Source organism: Harpia harpyja, chromosome 1 (genome assembly GCF_026419915.1).
Source record: "Harpia harpyja isolate bHarHar1 chromosome 1, bHarHar1 primary haplotype, whole genome shotgun sequence".
Taxonomy (NCBI): Eukaryota; Metazoa; Chordata; class Aves; order Accipitriformes; family Accipitridae; genus Harpia; species Harpia harpyja.
Window position 1 is genome coordinate 73,206,435 of NC_068940.1, and position 19,894 is coordinate 73,226,328.

The 19,894-nt window shown below is 40.5% G+C and overlaps 1 protein-coding gene across 1 annotated transcript; it reads right to left on the minus strand.

The window, feature by feature from the left end:
- Window positions 1-116: 116 nt before the first annotated feature.
- Window positions 117-18,209, minus strand: GPNMB (glycoprotein nmb). The gene is made up of 11 exons (XM_052800115.1): window positions 17,944-18,209; window positions 12,837-12,983; window positions 11,975-12,118; window positions 10,485-10,664; window positions 9,251-9,409; window positions 8,484-8,792; window positions 7,160-7,282; window positions 6,331-6,433; window positions 5,218-5,423; window positions 2,704-2,791; window positions 117-2,014 (listed from the first exon to the last, which is right to left on the minus strand). Exons 1-11 carry the CDS (start codon window positions 18,011-18,013, stop codon window positions 1,861-1,863), a joined length of 1,683 nt encoding a protein of 560 aa, XP_052656075.1. The 5' UTR covers window positions 18,014-18,209; the 3' UTR covers window positions 117-1,860.
- Between the last annotated feature and the right edge of the window lie 1,685 nt (window positions 18,210-19,894).

Below are 19,894 nucleotides of genomic sequence, written 5' to 3' on the forward strand. Positions count from 1 at the left end.
TGTTGGAATCTGCATTTTTTATATCCTTAAGTCATTTAAAGGTGTCCATGCGCACTGGGGAAGTGGTAGTGAAGACTAGATTCAGATTACGAATGACGAGCGTTTGACAGGTCTGCTAAGATACCAGGAAAATACGTTTATGCTTATATATCGCCACAGGAACTGAGAACAATATGTATCAGAGATGTTCCAAGACACAGTAAATAAGCTAATTATATTGCAATACAGATCTTCAAAGAATTCAGTGTTTAGAAATGGATTGTGTAAGGTCATTTTCCCAGCCCCCAGATGAAAGTTAATTTCATTTTGATTATAACCTTTAATATTAATAGCAAGGCTCTTACGGAAAATGAAGTATTTAAAGCATTTTTGGTCTGTTTTCTCATCTCAGTGAAACTTTTTAGCAACCTCTTCCCATCTACAAGTAAGGTGCTCTCCTTTTCTCATCATCCAGTAATCCAGCCCTCAGCAGTTCGCTTCTGGTCTCATGCTGTGAAACGCCACAATGCAGAATGATGAGCATGTATGGCTAGAAGACCAGATCACTTGGGAAAGGCCTCAGTGTGAGTTTTCTTAACACAGAATTGCAGATAGAGTAAACAAGTGAAGGCACATTCATTTTGCAGAAGTTTATGCTTTCTAAGCTGCATCATGCAAAAGCAGAAACTGGAGCAGAGTGCTTTATTTATATTGCAGTTTTCATTTATTTGATGAAGTGGTCAAAGACAGAGGGATGGAGGAGCAAGCAGAAATTAATGTATCTTTACAGCAGGAGAGAGAGGAATGAAAGGAGAAGGGGAAAAGGGAGTTGAATGCTACCCCTTCCTGCTAGAACCCTTGTTCTGCTGACCCTTGTACATGGAGCACACATCTGCCCTCTGGGGAGCAGTGGTGCCAGTCCAGTGTCTCCAAGACCAACGGAAACAAAGGAGACAAAGATGGCATCAGCAATTGCATCTAAGGATTTTACATGGGACTCAGAGTAAAAGTTTCAACAGGGAGAGCCAAGCAGATGGGCCTCATCTTGTTGCTCGGGTGTCTGTGGTCTAGTTTGTAGTGAGACTTGTGCACTGGTAGCCATGTCCAGTAGGAAACTAAATGTGTCCAGCCCTGTTTTCTGGCCCTGAGGCCAAGTGGCATATAATGAGCTGCATCCATGCTATTGAACCCTGCAAAACAGGGTGGCTGCTGCCAAACTCCTGGTGGGGAACAGTGCCTCTGGTGGTTCCCAGAATCTGGGGTTTGCTTGGTGGGGAGCTAGCCCGCCTGGGGCAAGACTGTGCTAGGACCTCCTGAACAGTGTAACAGTGTCAGTGGTTCAGTGCCAATGCCTGGGAATAGGCCATGGCACGTTTCATTCCACAGACATAACATGTGTCTGCCCCCCATGTCTTTCTAGCAAAGGCATGAATCCTGCTAAGGCAGCAAGCAGCTATACCAGACTGTCTATTTAAGACTAAGTATTTACAAGTTGTTTTTCAGTTGGGTTTTGTTTTTTGTTGTTGTTTTTTTTTAAATTAACCTGTTTTCCCCCTCCAGATTATGGATCTGATTAGTTTTGCAGGTAGTTAACCTAGAAGTAAGAAAACCCAGATAAGGGAGAGTGGGTTGTAAGTTATTCAGAAGAGTGTATCCTAGATCACAAGCAAGAACAGCGAGTGCTCAAAACTACCTTACTGTTTCCTATGAAGGACTATTTTAATATTTCTAATTTCACCAAGCCCCCAAAAGTTACCATTCCATCTATATGTGCTTTCACCTTACCCCCTGTTTTTTTTATAACAACAAGAAAACCCCATCAAAGTACAGTTCAGATATGAGTTCTGTACGTAATCTAATAGTCAGTGTTAGACTAAACATTTAAACAATGCCTGGTTTGCTTTTCAGGAGAGGATTTCTCTCAGTGCTATTAGGGAAGAAAATTGCTTTGAAATTGCTGAAGTAAGCAGTTAGTCCCTCCTGGTTCTCTGCTTGTCCTGCACTTCTCTCAATAGGCTTGTATTGCTTGTATCTCCTGCAAGGAATGTGCACAGTTAGTTGCTGAAAGACATTTAAATGAAAGTTCACACTTAGCATGTGACCGGTGCGTAAGAAAATTAATCATATATTCATAACATATATTCTTTCTCCTCCTTCCCTCTTCGATCCCATCTAACAGTTAACAGCCATAGGTCAGTCATGGTAACTAAGGCCTGGTTAATGAGAAGGCTCCGTTGCTTAGTGGAGTCCTGGTGCTCTGTGGAGGTGTTTCTTTCTCACCACTGACTGTGAAGGGTGAGCATACTCTTGACTCAGGAGTCTTGGTGCAGTCTTAAAGTTTCATGAGAAACATCCAAGCTAATAATGCAGTAACATGTGCTTCTGTTAACTACTGTCCTGCATGCCTAGCACCTTTTTCCCAAAGAATTTATTTGTCAGTTATTTCCCAGGCAGTTCCCAGGCCTTCTAGTATTACTGTTTGTGCTTATGAGCACAGAATGTAGTTTTCTATGAAAGTCTTTAACATTTGCATGTTTTCCAGTGGTTTTGTGGCTTAAGCCAGTAATCTGATTTTCTTGAATATTTGCCAGAATATTTGTGAACAACAATAAAAAAGAAACAAAAATATAGCTAATAGAAATCTAAGTTGTTGGTTGTGTTAATTTAAACTAATATTTTGACAGTTCCTTGAACCGTTTTTAATCCTAGAAACCAGCAACTTACTTGTAAAGGACAAAAGCCCCAATGGCGGCAAACACTGCCAACAAACCAAGGAAGATAAAGACACCTTCTGTTGTTCCTGATGATGATCCTAGAGTTCAGAAAGTAGTTTCATTAAAAGTTAAACTCTTTTTTACAGTGAGAGAGATTTTCTAAAGAAAACGTAATTTTTACTTGATTGCTGTAAAGATTGAAGTACATTTAGTACTTCTAATATGCTAAGCTTTGGAGGTCAGTGACTTTGGCAGGAGGTGGTGCTTTCACATCCTAATTGGTTTAATTCTCGGTTCCACCAGAATGTGAGTTGGGCTTTGCCGGTTTTCTCGTATGAGCCATGCTCCTGAGACACATGGCTGCCCTTCCAGCATGGAAGGGAACAGAGGGTCTTGCTGGCACCCCATGAGGTGCAGCTAATTCGCTCCTTGCCAATTGCTACGCCAGGGAAACATTTACACTGCGAGTACAAGAGATGCAGTCGCTTTATAAGCTTTAATGTTAGAATCAGCTTCAGCTTTCTCTTAGGAATGATGGCCAGGGGGAAAGGGGATAGAAAGGAGTTTCTTAAATGTTATTGTTTGTTGCAGTCCCATATGCTAAGATGGCAGAGTGTGGCTAAGAAATTGATGGACTTAGGCTTGTTTGCCTTATCCAGAGCTGAGGGCTCTGCTTTTTTAATGTGCTCATTCTGGGAAATTAACTTTGGGCTCTGCCTGTCACTGAACTCTGCCTTCTGGTTTGCCATCAACCATTTCACTCACATCTATTCCTAATTCCATCGTATCTGATGGAAGAAGCCAAATCATCACAAGTATTCTTTTTAAATATCTTAATTTTCCAGTCCACAGGCTGTACCCTTATCGAGTTTACTGACACTGAGACACATTCTTGGTCCTCATTTTAACAACAGTGTTTATACAATGAAGTAACCTAGAGGTGCGTGTTGGCTTACCTTTCCAGTTATTGATTCATAATTGCTGTCTATGAAAATTGAGATATCAAATCAGGGTTTACCATTTACTTCATACATGTGCCTCATATATTTCTCAGTTTGTTGATACAATTGTTTGTGAAGGCTTGACTTCATTCCTAGTTTACACAGTATTTTTGCTGAGACTCTAGGGATTTACCTTATTTTATGAATGAGGTAGGTCCTTGGACTAGTTTGCAAAGCAACACATACTGGTGGGATGGGTCTAAATCATAGGACAGTAACCCACTCAAGAGCAGTTTAAGCAATTTAAGAGTGGATGTTTTGTGCAATGCCTACATAACTCAGGCACAGTCCTGCCAAATTTCAAGGGCCCAATGTTTAGGCACCAAATACTCAGGCACCAAATTATGGGATTTTCAGAAATTCATAAATACTTGCCTTCTCTTGAAAAATGAGTGGAAAATTGTGGCACATGAGAAATGTTTGCAAATGTTAGATGGGCTCCTCCAGAAGGTGACTCAAAACAGCAACGTCTCTTAGATCCTAATTCTGCCTTGATTATAGTGGAAGCCCCAAAGTACAACTTAGCTTTGCCCTCTGGAGGAAATCTAGGAAGACCAGCCTTATTGGGCTAAAGTTAGCCTCTGAATACAGTTTGGAAAAATCCTACTGCATGCTTATTTTCACCTTTAGGAGCTGGAATGCACTTACAGGTCAGGCATTGTGCCTTAGTCATCATGAACTGATTTTGGTACAGCTAAATTTATACCCAGATTAAATAAAATCAGCCAAAAATACTGTGGCAAATGACCGCAAAGGGTCAGCTGCTTGGCTGGTAGAGAAGAGTCACTATGACATTGCAGTGGGAGGTCAGGAGGGCAATGGAGTGGGAGCAGAGAGACAGCATGATCATTTAGACTTCTGACTGAGGCTCAGTTTAATACCTGGGTCTGTCAAAGACTGCTTGGGCAACCATGAGCAAGACACATTGATACTCATCCAGTCAAAGGTAAACCTCCTGTTCTGAAATAGTCACCCTGGGCAGACTCTGTAGTCAATGAATGTTACACAGATCTTTCCAGAACCTAATTCATCTTATCCTCGTGTAGAAATAGAAACCTGGTCAAGGTCAATGAGCTACAAAGAGGGCCCAGGGCAGTCAGCTCAGCTGCAGACTTTGGTTCTGTCTCAAGTGAGCTGAATTCCTCTCTGTTTCTCCATGTGTCGAGTAGGCTGGCTGGCATGTCCCCCACCTGCTTTTCTGCCCAACAGAGTTATTCTGTGGAAAAATACATTATGGCTTAAGAACAGTTCATATTCTGTAATACTGAAGGGTTTGTGTAATTACTATACTCATTGGATCATAAACATAAATCAAACCAAGTTCCAACATCTAAAATTCCCGTAGGGAAAGAATCGTCCTTTATCTTTGCATGGACTCTCACACAAGCTGGCACAGTCTCAGCTGAGGCCTCCAGGCATAATAAAAACGCCATATAAATTCCTGTGCTCTTCCCCACTGCAGGGAAATGACCACAGGGAGAAGCTGTTCACAGACAACCCACATCTGCTCTGTGTGGACTCACCTCCATTTACAGAAATCAGTGCGCTGGCAAGGGCTTGACTTGTGTCATCCCCCAAGGTGATGTTTATACAGTATGTTCCAGGTTCCTCAAAAGCTCTCCTGATGGTGAGTAGGCATTCATCAGTGACGATGATGGGGTCGCATGCCACACTCTTGGACACCTGGCATGTCGGGTCAGAAACTACTGTACAGACATCTGTGGGGAGACTGGTATGGGAAGAGAGAACACATTACATCTGTGGAGTCCTGTTAACCCAGTTCATAGACACATTGCACTGATGCCCCAGTTTTATGCTGGTGCCTGTTTACTGAAATCAGTGGCACTATAGTGATTTAAGAGTGGTTTTACTAATACATTATATGTGTATTTTATATATACCTATACATTTTCTATATACATACATGTGGATTATATATAAAATGGATATATAAAATCTATAAAATTATCTGCTTCTTTTACATATCATTTAACAGTTTATGGTGATCAAAGAATTACCTGCCTCAAATCAGATTATAAAGTCCGTTACCTGTAATACACATCATTAAGAAAGGAATGCAGATTCTTATCTGTAGTATCATGTGCCGAAAATGTAAACGCTAGCTAAAAAGAGTTTAATTGTTTTCCAGTTGTATTACCAAGATGATTCTTGTACTTCTCAGTCCTCTCAACTCTAATCCCCTTCTAGGAGCTAGGAGTATTAGTGCAATGTTTTCCTATCCAAGAAATTGCTTGGACACACCCATTTACTCTAAGTGTCAAAAATCATGGCCAAAAAGAAAGGGTTTCCTTCCAATTTCAGTAGACTGCTTCCCATTTTACAGTAAGTGCTGAAATCTTGTCTTGGCCAGGAAAATATAGACTTGTTTCTCCCCACTGTCTAGTTCTCTTATTTTTACTGAAGCTTGACATTTGTTCTGAATCCTAAGAGCCTGGCAATAACCTCTGTTGCCATAGTTTACAAATGAGGCTTGCATTATCTTTAGTTCCAGTCAAGAAATAGAAACACTGCAGTTCCCAACTTTTGTTGATGCAGCTGCATCTAAGGGCAGACAGCATTCCAGCACCTAATTATTTTTAAAGAGGGAAGATTGACAGTTTCATTCACACACTTACCTCCCTTGGCAGGTAACAACAAAGTCAACCAGTGAGTTTTCAGCTTGACTTTCTGTCATCTGGATGCTCATCATCTGAATAATATTTACCTCAAGGATTCCCTCTGGGAGAGGAAACAGATGTCAATGGTAGGACACATGACAAGCTCTGAAGTCTGTGTGTATAGAACCTCAAGTGTTTGGCTGATGCTCAGTTCAGGTCTTGTTTTCCATAACCTTCTCCCTCTCTTAGCACTCCTCTTGAAGGGTTTGAAAGCTGAGAAAATTTCCAGTGCTTTCCCGGTAAGGCTGCTCCTTTCTGCTCTGCTTTATTTTTCCATTATTATTATTTACTTATTTATTTTACAATTACTTCCCTTTCCCACTACCTGTGACTTCTGTGCATGCCAAGGTCAATTCAACCTTATGTGACCCCCCCCAGGCCGGTATGCTTCAGGTGTGGCAGGTTCAGAAGCTGATGATACAGAAAGTAGTGATATGGTGCACATCCCCACCAGCCATTTTCCAGCCCAGGTGCCTGGAAACACCACATGTAGCATGGGGGCAGTCATCAGCAGGCATCCAGACCAAGGCCCAGCCTCATGTGTCTGAAACCAAGGGGCTATAACCTCTGCTGCTAGGTCCTGGCAGAGCATGTAAAGAGACCAAAGTCAGCCAGTTAGCTGTCTGTACATTAATCTTTAAAAATGTCAGCTAGGTCCAAGATAAAGATCTTATTGTGGGTCTCAGGTATTTGATAAAACGGAGCCTAAAGAAAAATTATCTCTACCATACATTGTTGTACATTATTAACCCCATTCCTCTGTTCAGGTGTTGACCTACATCCTTACCTACGATAGAGATACCAGTTCTATAGTATCCATTTCTGTAAATATGGCAGCCTCCATCAGGATTATCTTCCATTGACTCGACAGCGGTAGAAGTGTCTGAATTAGAAGATACTCCGGTCGTTACTGTTGAGTTGAGGGAGAAAGAACAGACACACAGCTTTAGAACTGTTCAGCTTAGAGGTATTCTGAACATGGCCATATATTTCAACTGCATTCATTACATAGGTCATTAGTGACTTTGGTTTGCAGCTGTGCAGTCGTGTGTATCTGTATGGGATCACAGTAATAAGGCTTAAAGAAAATACACATGCCCAGCTGTAGAACCCTGGAGTGGCCTGGGTAGCCTTACTCTAAAAGCCACATTGCTAGTCACCCATCTCTGTGAAATAAAAGTGAGACTGAAAGGTGTGATATAATTAAACACTTCTTTAAAATTGCCAAATCAATTATAGAAGAAATCCAAAGGCCAATAAAAGGTTTAAAATGCTCTCTTTAATAGCAGGTATTTTCCCATAGCTCTACATTACAGCTAGTGGAAAAATGAAGAGGGGAAGTAGTGAAAATTATATCTTTCCTTTCATTTTCATTCTCACTCAACATTTTGGTAAAAGCACATATTAAAATTCTGAAATTTGAAAAATATAGCCACATTTATAATTTAATAGTAGTAGCATTATAACTACCCAGGGTGAAACTGCAGGCCTTTTGCAAACCTTAAAACCCCCTGAGATGACAAACCAATGCTGAACATAATGAAGGTTATTCTGAAATATGATAGTGCATAAATTTAAAGTGGAAAAGCCATTCTGGGTTAATGCCATGTGGAAATCCCATATTTTGGAATATGAGTAAGTTTCTTCTAGTTCAATCCAATCTCTTTTAATTTTGGGTGGAAGTTAATGCAAACCAGAAAGGAACTGACTGTAAGAGTGTTCTGAAATACCTCTTTCTCACCTAAAATTTACATCTTACCTCAGAAGATGAACCTGAGTAGGCAAGGCTAAAGCCACTCGACCTGGTGTGGTAGAGGGTGTAAAACCAAATTTATACGTACTGCATGTCCATCTGAAGACCTCTGTATGCTGTCACTGTTGCAGTAGAACTGGATATGTAATGTGTTAAATGTGTAAGTGATGCCTACCGTAGAATCATAGAAGAGTTTATGCTTATTGATTCTGTCTCTAAACCAATTTATAGAGGGTTTGCAGAGCCTTGCAGCTCTTTCATTGATGACAGTAAAACTTCTAAAGGTACGAACTTAAAATACCAGAATTTAGAGTTTTAGCATAGCTCCTAATACCACTGCTGTTCAATAAACTCTTACCTGCTGAGGTGGGCAGTACTGCAGTGGGTGTTACTGGCTGGCAAGGTACAGGTATAATGGCTTGGACAGTTAAATTCAGAGTGAAGTTCCCTTGCAGAGTATAGGTGTGAGATGTAGTGGAACTGCTGGCTACAAATAAGCCACTTCCATCTCCGAAGTTCCACTTGTAGGAGATGGCAGAGTTATTAAGATAGTAGGTGGGATCATGGATCTTCACATCAAATGTGATTGGTGAGTCTTTGATAAAAATGGAGTCTGAGATGTTGCGGTCATGTTTTTGGAACATACTCACAAATATTGGAATTTTGTCTGGAGGGGAAAAAAAAGAAGTAAATAAATAAAGCATACATACCTGGCTGCAAACAACAAACAGCTCCAAAGTCCCTGAACAGCAACAGTCAGAATGCAAGACATTAACACGGGTTTCTACTTTAACTCGATTTACTGATCTGAGGAGTGAATGTCAGTAGGAAACAGTTACCCAGAAAAGTATGGGAAGAAATGAGGAATCACAGGCATCTGTGGAAGATTGTGTTTCCTCTCGTAAATCATTTTTCATTACAAAGTAGAGGCATCACAACTGAGCTAGATACAAAGGTAAATTACACTACTCAAGGCAATTTACCAGAGATTCCACATTCATATTAAAAACCTTTCTCATGCCAATGTCGTCTTTTTGTGCCAGATGATGCTTGTGCTGAATTCTTCTAACACCTAAACAACAAATACCCCTAGTATTTTATTACAATTTATTCCAGCATGCTTACCTGTTACAACATAAATGGCACTTGCTGTTGCAATTGGAACATATGCTGAGTGCCCTCTCCTGTAAATGGATACCGCCATCACATGTTTGCCAAGAGTGATATTTGCTGTGTTGACTGAAAACATCACTGAAGATCGTCCAGTTGTTTGGTAGTACTGACCTGAAACAGAACATGAACTTATAATATGTTTACCCCTTCAGCCTAGCTATGAGTTGTTTTAAGAGAAGCAATACCTCTGTGAATCTTGGATTGTCTAAATCAAAATGAATAGTTTGGAATTGTCTTTCAGTTATCTGGCAGGTGTTTTTGGAGGACTGAATACATTTACAATGTATTTACTCCTGTTATTTCTGTGGTTTTTTGAAGGTGTCAGAAAGGTGTCCCAAATTTTGCTAACCTAAGAGGAATTTGCCAAGGCATCTACATCTTTCCAAAGCAATTACATTAAGTCATTAGGATTATGTAGTGGATGGTGTTACCTCTTAGGCATTTTAAGTGATCTTGTGTTTGTATGCTTTCAGTGTAGCAAGAAGGTATAATACCTCTTGCTTCATACCCTAGAGCCCTTTGTATACATTTGGTTGTTTGTTTTTGTAACAGCTGATTGAGGTAGGTAAATAGTATCACCTCTACACAAAATTTGGGACATTACTATTATTACTCATGCTGATATTGATGGTAATACTGATTTAGCCAAGCTAACTTAGGATACTAAGATTTAGTACATAGCCAATGTCAGGAATAGCCCAACCGATACTGAAAATCAGCATCTGTGACCAGATCAGTACCACACAGTCAGTGGCAGTTTTCACCTCCCCAGAGGCAAGGAGTGCTGCACCGTTAAACTGATCAGAAGATATACAGCACTATGGTCTCTCTTAAATTTAAGAATCTGAAGTGGCAATGAGCAGTCAACAAAACATCTGACTGACTGCTTGGACCCCCTGTTTTCCTAGGAAAGGATCTTGAGTATTACTGAAAGGAAATTAATCTTCTTCAGTGGTAGTACTGTGAATGCAGAAGAAAGAGAATCTCCTGGTAATCCGTGATTTCCAGAGCGAGCAGCTAATAGCCTCTCTGGAAAGCAGGGAATGAATTTGGGATCTCCACTCAAGAGCATGGAATCCTTTTTAAAGAACTTTTAATAAAACATACTCGACAAATGAGTTAGTGTACAGAGTGAATATAAGCTTTGTAGCATTAGCCAAACCCAGGGATATGTTGCCGTACTAACCAAACGTGTGAAACACATAGACAAAGTTCCTTCTTCTCCAGCCAGGATAATGAGGGAAAGGTCTCCCATCTGGGAATATATTATGGCTGTGGTTGCTTGTGCAGTTTTCCCAGCCACAGTTGTCGATCCATTCAGTCCAGTTGTAGACATAGTCTTGCTGATCCTGGGAAGCTGGAGGATCTAAGTGTAGAAATAGGACATGTTCCCGGTCAACTGAGAAATGTGCAGAAAGTCAGGAAACAGCAGGCAGGCACCCCAGGTTATAGCAGTTATTGCACTTAAACAACAGCTTAAGTGGGGTATTTTTAGACTGACATTTGGTTTTCTAAGATTGTGCTTTGTCTGGTTTTTAACGTAAACACCAGATTGTTCTGGCTTGGCATTGTTTTATTTAGAAGCTTAAAAAAATTTTACTGTCTCATGGGCCAGACATGATTTTAAATTGCTTGCTGAAAACTTGCTATTGACTACACAGGATGCTACTCTTTCAATGGAGTTAGTGGGGCTACCTGAACATTTGGCAAGCAGAATCTAAAATTTTAAGTAGAAATAGCAGCCATGGAAGTACTTGAGGAAGTGACTTAGTTTGTTTTGTCAGAAAAGTTTTCTATGGCACCTTTAAATAACTTAGACATGAATTTCAGTTCCTTTCTAAATAATAAAAGGACAGCTTCCTTCCCCAAACAGCACAACAGATATTAAGTAGAGAATGGATATCAGCAGTTAACAAAACATTAGACAGTCAAAAAGTAGAACTCAGGCTGACAAAAAAATTGCTGATATGTCTTGAAATGAAATTGCTTTGATCAGTAAAAAACCTTGTCAAACATTTATGAATTCAGAGGAAGAAATGTACAACAGCCTGTTTCACTCTAGATCTGGTAGCCTCAAACATTGGAATGATGATAGTTTTTTTGCTCCATGTAACTGTAAATAAGATTAAAAAAGGTGATTGATCAAAAGATTGCTTGATTTTAAAATGATTTATTTTCTTGTTTGTTTTTAATTCTTAAAATGTGGGAATGTGAGATTTACTCTTTCTTCAGGGTTTTTCAAGATGCAGATGATGGTTAGTGAGTTCTACAATTCCTAATTGAAAAAAAAAATCTCAATTTTATAAGTTGACAGCTTTATAAATTTGGAAGAAAACAGTGTAACTGTGCAACCTTGTGACTGAGCTGAAAAGCAGTAACAGTTTTGTTAGGAAGTGAAATTAACATCACTGTTTTGGGAAGGCAATTTTATAGTGAAGGCAAATCTTAAATTACCTGGTCATTATATATAGTGGGTGCAGAACAGTGAAAATACCACAGTGATCTGAGGAGAGAAACTGGTGTGGCACAGGTTAGACATGCGTGTAGTTATCAGTTAAAAGCAACATGGCTGTTGTTCATAGAGTGCACCTCTGATGTTTTCAAAGATTCATGACACGTTCACACCAGCACCATAGTCAGATGTGTGTATAGCGCAGGGAGACTGCCTTTACCTACCCTGGGTACAGTTTCTCTCGTATATTATGTTGCCATCATTATCTTCTTTTTGGCACTTGGGAAACTGGAGAGTCACAACGAAGGTCACGTTGGATCCTACCAGTGCTGGGCTATCAGTGTCCAATTTGGCTGTCACCCTTCCACCTGTATAAAAGAAAATTGGTCTTCAGTGCAATAAAGGATGCATCAGAGCAGCAGCTACCTTCAGCTGTGCACTATTTACATTAGAAATGCTTTATTGATTCCTCTGTTTCCAAGGGGTTTTGTGCTCCTAAGTCACTTGCACTCTTATCAAAACCTCAACTTAGAACAATCAGAGGGACTCATCATATCCCCCCACATCACTTACTGGTCTGTCATTCATTTCCTTCTTAGAGCTAAGAATATGTTTTTTTACCCATGGGGGTCAATATATTCCAAAGGAGAATATTTTTGTTTCTCCCCAGGGATGCAGCCTTTAGACCTCAGCTCAGATGGGGTGATGATAAACAGGGTCTTCACTGAAGTTGGCAAACTGAAGCCCACAGTGCCCTACTGAGGTAGCAGTTGAAGCTACCTGTCCTCCAGGACATGTTTCAAATAATGGATTGTCCTAGAGCCCTGGTCATCAATATGTCTTGATAAGTATTAATGTCTGAGACTATGAGTCATGGGAAAGCATTCACCATAACAACTCACTGTTCTGCTTCCTCAGACAATGTACTGGGAATGGTACCAAAGCCAATCATCTCTAATTTGCTATTCCTTGCAGCAGTGGTGGATATTGCATCTGTGAAAAAGCACTATAACACCTGCACTCTTCAATGAGGTGGGTTTTCTGGCCAATTTTCTCAGTGTCTTTGAAATGCCTATGTGCAATCACCTTTCCAGCAGTCCTTCCATCTGGGATCTCCTTCTTCCCAGAAAGGATAAAGCTTTTCGTTCCATTTATTTTGATCACTAGACCAGCCTTGTAGCTTCTTGTAGGATGTGACAGAAGTTCTTCCATGGCTCAGCACATCTTGAAACCCTAGAGAGAAAAACAAACATGTAACGTAATAGCATTTTTCCCAGCACCCTATAAAGACATTGCTCTTGTGCTGAACAGCCTTCTTATTACAGCTATATTCTTGTACTGATTAGAAATCTCTTCACCAGTAGAAAGTTACAGAATTTTATCACAGCTATAAACACATCAACTATAACGAACATAAAGACAATTCCACTACTGACAGACTGACGTTTTTCTACTTGCACTATTGCAAGCTTTGCAGAGAAAGAATAAAAAGGTTTACAACATTTTGACAATATCAGAGCAGTTGTTTGTGTGAATGGACATAACCCTGCAACAATCAGGCTAGTTGTACACAGGTTGCTTGATTGCTGACTGCTTTGTGCTTGCCTGGTAATAAATCTATGAGTAAAAGGCTAACAGGATAAGTTCACTCTGTGTCTGAGTTGTGCTCTAATGGAAGTTATGCCAGGAATTAATTTTGACCCAGTGAAGCTTCTTTGGTGAGTTGGCTGGTGGTTTGGGTGGGAGGGGTGGAACCAATTGTAACAGAAGCTGGTATTTCCAGAAAAGGAAATTTAGAGCTGAATAGTAAATTCAATGTGTTTATAATATAACAACAAAAACGTATTAGCTTCATGCCTATTACTTTAAAATGGCTCAGATATTAAGTAACTTTAATAAGCTCTTTCTTCTCATATTACTACAAATGATGGGCTCAAACTTTTCCCAGGCCTTCTAGGATCCCACTTTCTGTCATGAAGTACATATAATGAAAAGCAAAGTAAATATCCAAGTAACCTGTAGGAACATGTCAACCACTGTAAGATGCCATAAAAATATGTTTGTAAGTAGGCTCATAGGCAGAGTTCCATTAAAGCCTGGGGGCTTTAAATAACTCTGTCATGTTAATCAGCTAACTGCTAGGCATGCCATTCTGTCACAACATCAAGGGAGTTAGGATTTCTGCTGTTCATGGCTTTATTTTAAAGGTAGCTGATGTTGGATGCTTCTGAGATTTATACCCAAGTGCAACGAAGAGTTGGATGACTTCAAGGAAAATGCGGAGACCTGTAAGAAGGGCAAGAATGGCCCTGTGTGCTGTAAAGTAACTGGCTGTGTTGGAATATCTCCCAGTTTTGGAAAAGGCACAGAACAGGTGTAGCCAGTTTAAGCATGGTCTTTATGGGCATGTGACTCCTAATTTTACTGCAAGGGAGAACCAGAGAAACAGCACTGAAGAAGAGGCAGGAGCTGCTTTCTCTTGGTGTTTTATTGCCCAGTGAGATTTCTGCTGGGCAGGAAGGACATCCCTTGGCCAGTCCCATCCTAATGGTCACTCTGAACTGATGCTGGTAGCTGTCTCCCCAGTCTCGAGTACTGAAAGGTTCAAGTAAAACAGATTTTGCCCTCAGAGACATATTCTCTCATGGTCTTTTGCTCCTACAGGAACTCCCCACAGTCTCACTTAAATCACTTGAATCAAGTCTTCCCTGCAGATTTAATGTATTTTGATCTGAGCAAAGCATAACATAACATCATGACTGGTATTTACTTAATGGCCTGTATCACATGCTGTATTGTTTTCAGTCTTGGTCAGAAGAAGAGTTGGGTAATGTCCTTCAGAAACTTTTCTCAGGAAAAAACAGATTAGCAAAGTATAAAAGTATTTCACAAAGGCTTATCAAGTTCAATTACATTTTAGGTCATTAAATTCATGCGTCATCTTATTTGAAAGTAAGTGGCTAGGGATTTTTCCTAATTTCTTTTTCCCATTCTCTTTGATTTTATCTAAAAATTATTTAATGAATAAAAATGTTTGGATTTTGTTAGATCAGAACATTTCAATCATTGTTTTTTTCCCAAATGCTCAATTCATCAAAAAGAGCTGGAACACTTTTAATTTTATAAATGTTTTTAATTTTGAATTTTCATTAACAATCCTTGAATTCAGAAGTCATTTTCTTGTCCAGCTTTGTTAATAATTGTGATCACTCCTTCTAAATCACAAGCTCCTTAGGCATTTCTGTGCCTCCCTGATGTGCTTTGTTTATTTCAATCTAATATAAAACATTTCACAAGCTTCAGGACAAGACAAAAGACATTTTTTCAGATGAGCAAAGACTTCAGCACTAGTTTCTCTAACACACGGAACTGAAGATTTTCAGCTGCTGAATTTAAAGGAACAAAAAGCTTTAATGTATTTCTTTAACAATGAAAAACACTCAAGAACAGATGTTGGTCATAACCAAAATTAGAGCAATTCAGTTCAAAATAGAGTAATATTACACTCCAAGGAGCGGATTACTGTAATAGTTTTGGTGAGGTGATCATAGGAGAAAAGATCTTATACTCTGATTGACTTTCTTCTTCTCATTCTGTTTTTCATTTTGGTGAAAAATGTAGCAAAGACAAGAAGCTCAGTGTTTCCCGTGATAGTGTGTTAGCCATGAGAGAATGAAAGCCAATGTTAGAATAACAGCAATAAAAAGATGACCTAGCTAAAGAGGATGAAAATGTATTAGAAGTAAAAAGGCTGATGTTATGGCGAAGCTAAGAAGACAGAAAATAATGTAGTCTTTCTAAAGGTACATATAGAAACATAATAAAGCAGGGCAAAAAAGAATTTGAGGAACAACTTGCAAAAACATAAAACCTACTAATTAATCTTTTTTTCAAATACAAAAGTAGTGGATAGCTTGCCAGAAAGTCTGTAGGGCCAAAAGATTATGTAGATACAAAAGAAGCATTCAGGGAAGGTAAATGGATAGCACGAAAGTCAAATATGTTAGTTTACATTTTCATTCACAAAGGAGGAGCATAAGAGGTTTCTGTGCTAGAATTTTTCTTTACAGTGATGGAGAATCTCTCTCAAAATGAAGTGTTGGCACAAAAAAAATAATTATAGAACAAATCAACAAAATGAAGTTGTCTAGATAGGATGGCTCAAAAATTATGGAAGTTATTCAAGAATGAAATAAATGAGCTATTAACCATAGCATGTAACATCTTGCTTAAAACTGCTTCAGTGGCCGAGAAAGGAAAGTTGGCAAATGCCATGACACTCTTTAAAAACACTTCCAGGGAAGATTTAGAGGATTACAAAAAGTTTGAGGCTCAAATTGGAGAAGCTGGTAGAAACAGCAGTGAAGAACAGAATTAGCAGATACAGTGGATTAATATGATATGCCGTAAAAGGAGCACATTCCTCACAAATATATTCAAGTTTCGCTGAGGGAGCCAGAGAGCATGGGAACAAGGCTGACCTGCTTGTTATAGTCTGCTTGAGTTCCAGACAGCATTTGATGAGGTCTCTCGCTAAAGGCACTTAAAGGAACTAAGTTACTGTGGGATAAGAATGAGGGATTTCACGTGAATAAATAATTGGTTAGGATATATGAACCAAAAGTTATGCATAAGTAGCCAGTTTTCTCAATTGTTGAAATAATTTAAAATGTTCATAATCTGGAAAACAGGTAAACAGTAAAGTTCTTTAATCTGCTGAAGACAGTGTCTTAAAGTAGTAGAGGGGAGGACTGTGTGAGACTCAATGACTCAAGAATAAAACTATATGAAATTCAGCATAGGTAAATGTAACTTTACTTATAGAACGACAGACTCTAAACTAGCTATTGCCACTCAGAAATGAGATCTCGTAGCTTTACAGTTTTGAATACAGTGCTTACTGGTAGTTGAAAAACTAGGGAAAGGCTAGATGGAGAATGAAGATGAAAATGTCATTACAGCATTGTATAATTCCATGCGTGTTCATGTGTTGAATACTGTATGCTGCCCTGTTCTCTACAGGTCAAGCAGGGTATAAGAGAACTGAAAAAAATACAGAAAAAGGTGGCGAGGATGCTACAAAGGGAGAGAATTGTTTCCTTATGAGGCACAGCTAAATAGACTGGGTCTTGAGCCTGGAGAAGAGGTGACAGAGGAGAATATAAAAACAGAATCACGAACAGCATGGAGGAAGAAGCAATTTGTCACTATTTCTGAAAGTACAAAAGTTAAGGAGGATCAAATGAAACCAGCAGGTTACAGGTTCTAAGCGCATAAAAGGTATTTCTTCATGTAAGGCACAGTTAAGGTGTGAAATTTCTTGCTGGCAGGATCTTGTGTGTGCCAAAAATATACATGGCTTGCAATCAAAACCCAAGTGCATGAACGGATGGAAGAAAAGTCCAGTAAAAACTGTTAAATACAATGACTCTGCATCTGACAGAGGCAGTTCTGGTGCTATAAATCATCAGAGGCTGGGAAAGTGTCCTGAGGAAATACCAGTATACACTTGCCCGGTTATACATCCATTACTGTTTCCCATTGGAGACAGGTACAAGGCTAAATGGATGCTCAGCTGGACCCCAGCTTTTAAGGTCTTCGGTTTCCTTACTGTAGATTCTGGAATTTGAGCCTAAAATCTCATTTCTGTGTTCCCAGCTCTGAGCTCAGGGAGTCAACCTAAGACTTGAGTCAAGCTGGGGGCCTGGAAAGAAGCAGAGGACCAGCCCACTGCCTGCCCATCGTGGTTTGAGGATCTAATTCCTTGATCAGTCTCCCTGAGGTTGGGGATCCACAGGTCTGGGTCTCCCGGTAGGAAGCACTGCCTCTGACCTGGCCTCTCCCAGCCACAGCTGAGCTGGGCACCCTGGGAGAAGTCCATTCTGCATCTGCCTTTCTAGCCACGCTTGAGCTGGGGAAATATTGTTAGGAATTTCTTGAAATGAGCCAAGGCTTAGCTCCGGTCAGCTCTGTGTATCTGTGGAGTGCAGGAAATAGATAACTGAACAGCTCTCAGTGTATTTCTCCAGCTCAGGTGACATTTCTACCCAGAGCCAGGCAATTCTGAGGTGGAGCTAGCTGTCTCGCACCAGCAACTGCTGCACATGCAAGGAGCAGCTGTTTTTACGGCACTGGCTTGGGCTGTCAAACCCGCAGGGGCAGGGAGAGAGGACGGGGTGAAGGAAACACTCACGTGTGGCGGCAGCACACAGCACCGCTTCGGTCAGGAGCAGGAATCCGAGGTGGCGGTGAACACCGCTCATGGTGCCGGAGACCCTGCGTCGGCTCAGTGTGCGCAGAGGAGCAGAGAGTGCCCAGTGCCTGCACACGGGAACTCCTCCGGTCCCCACTGAGAAGTGAGAATGAAGTTTCTCCGCTGCTCTGCTCTCCGATTAAATGAAGGGCCCCAGGACTCATCATGTGATGGAATTAAGCAGAGATGCATGATTTTGTCTTCAGCTTCTTTCAGCTCATGTGCTTATGACTCACTCCCTTTGCTTTCAGCATTCCCTGGGATTTCTGAGACCTGTTTAGAGCCACACCATTTACCTCGCAGGCATTTTTATACTAGTTTTGCACTATGATCAATTTTTGTACTTAATTTGTTTTTAAAATAGGAACGTCTATTTCTAGAAGTCCAAATTAACTCTTGCCCCAGCCTGATTTGCAAGTGCTACTGCAACAGCTCACTGCGTTTGGTGGACCCATCACTACTTAACCATGTGTCTCTCCCTACATGCTGGACAACAACTGTAAACTAAATGGAGACTGGCCAGTTCTAACACATCCCTGGACTTGGATCCTGATCAGAGTTGATTGTTAAGGAAAACGTTATTTAAACATTAGTGGACACATGTGTGTACCATCCGACCACAGTTGCACAATACAATGTGCCCATGGTTAGAGGTGTGATCATAGACCATAGGTAGTGATGGCCAGTCGATATCTAGCTCACAAGTTGCCATGACCTATACACAGACAAGTACTTCATTGTATATACTTCATGGTGTGTAGAGATAAAGCAAAAATAGACTTTGCTGCCCACCCTAACAATGAGGTATAACCAATGGCTCAGGAGGAGTAGGGTAATACAGGCAGAGGGGCAAACACTGCACTTAGTGGTTCAAATTCAAGTTCAACATGCTTCACCAGCCCAGGTGTTCTTCTGCAGGCAGTGCAGCAACTGAATTTCTTTGCAACCCTGGCAGCCTCATGAAGTTTCTTACTTTTGTTTGCAGCAAAGGACAAACTTTGGTGAGATGGTGTGGCATAGACGCAAGTATGGTCCTCAAGACAGGAGTTCAGTAGTGGTTTCAGTGATCCCAAAGTATAGCACTGGCAAGTGAGACACTGGCTAGCCAGGAACCAGCAAGTTGGGCAACACTAAACCATTATTATTTTGGGCAGGACATGTGAAAGTCTGTAAGTCCAAGGCACTGTCAACAGAAGGAAGAGATTGGCCAACAGAAGGAGATTTTAGAACTGTGACTACTTACTCTTTTTTATTTTTTGATTTGTTCTTAGTTTCTTCCATTTTTCTAGCATTTTCTGTTAGCTGTGTAAGTAATTGTCACTACTGGGAGCACCCCAGCCAGCATTTCTCTCAGTAACGCAGGCTCTGATGTCCAGTCCTGTGCATCTTGTATATGCAGACTCGGTGTTTCAGCACCCTCCTGGCTGGGTCCAACCCTCCCTCCTACTGCCGGCCAAGGAGAAGGGTGAAGGCAATAGCCTCAGGGATACAAGGCTTGTTTAAACTAAGCCCTCATCTGGCAGAAAGGAGAGGGAGCATATATCAAAGTCAAAGCTGTGACTGACTATGCAAAAAACTCATATGACTGCAGCGTCCTCATGTGATTGTTGCTTTTTCGTTGTTATTAAATCAACTACATTCCCAGTTGAAATGTCAGGTTTCGAAGCCATTCACAATTATTGTTAAACCGTGTGGGACATTAATTTTAATTGCACTCCTTTGTTTCCAGGTTGTTGATCCTAGAAGTGAAAAATGACCTTCAAACACTGTGTTTCAGCACTGGGGGCCTGATCCAAAGTCTGCTGGGGAGAAAGGAGGTTTGAATGCTCGTTCCCAACAGGGTTTTGAGAACCTCCAGAGGAAAACTACTGACAACAAATGCCTGTTAATT

Coding starts and splice junctions, on each gene's coding strand:
- GPNMB (XM_052800115.1), bottom strand. CDS start 18,013: ATGAGCGGTGTTCACCGCCACCTCGGATTCCTGCTCCTGACCGAAGCG. Junction 9,410..10,484: donor CTATGTGTTTCACACGTTTG/GTTAGTACGGCA, acceptor GTTCTGTTTCAG/GTCAGTACTACCAAACAACT. Junction 6,434..7,159: donor AACTGGTATCTCTATCGTAG/GTAAGGATGTAG, acceptor TTCCTCTCCCAG/AGGGAATCCTTGAGGTAAAT.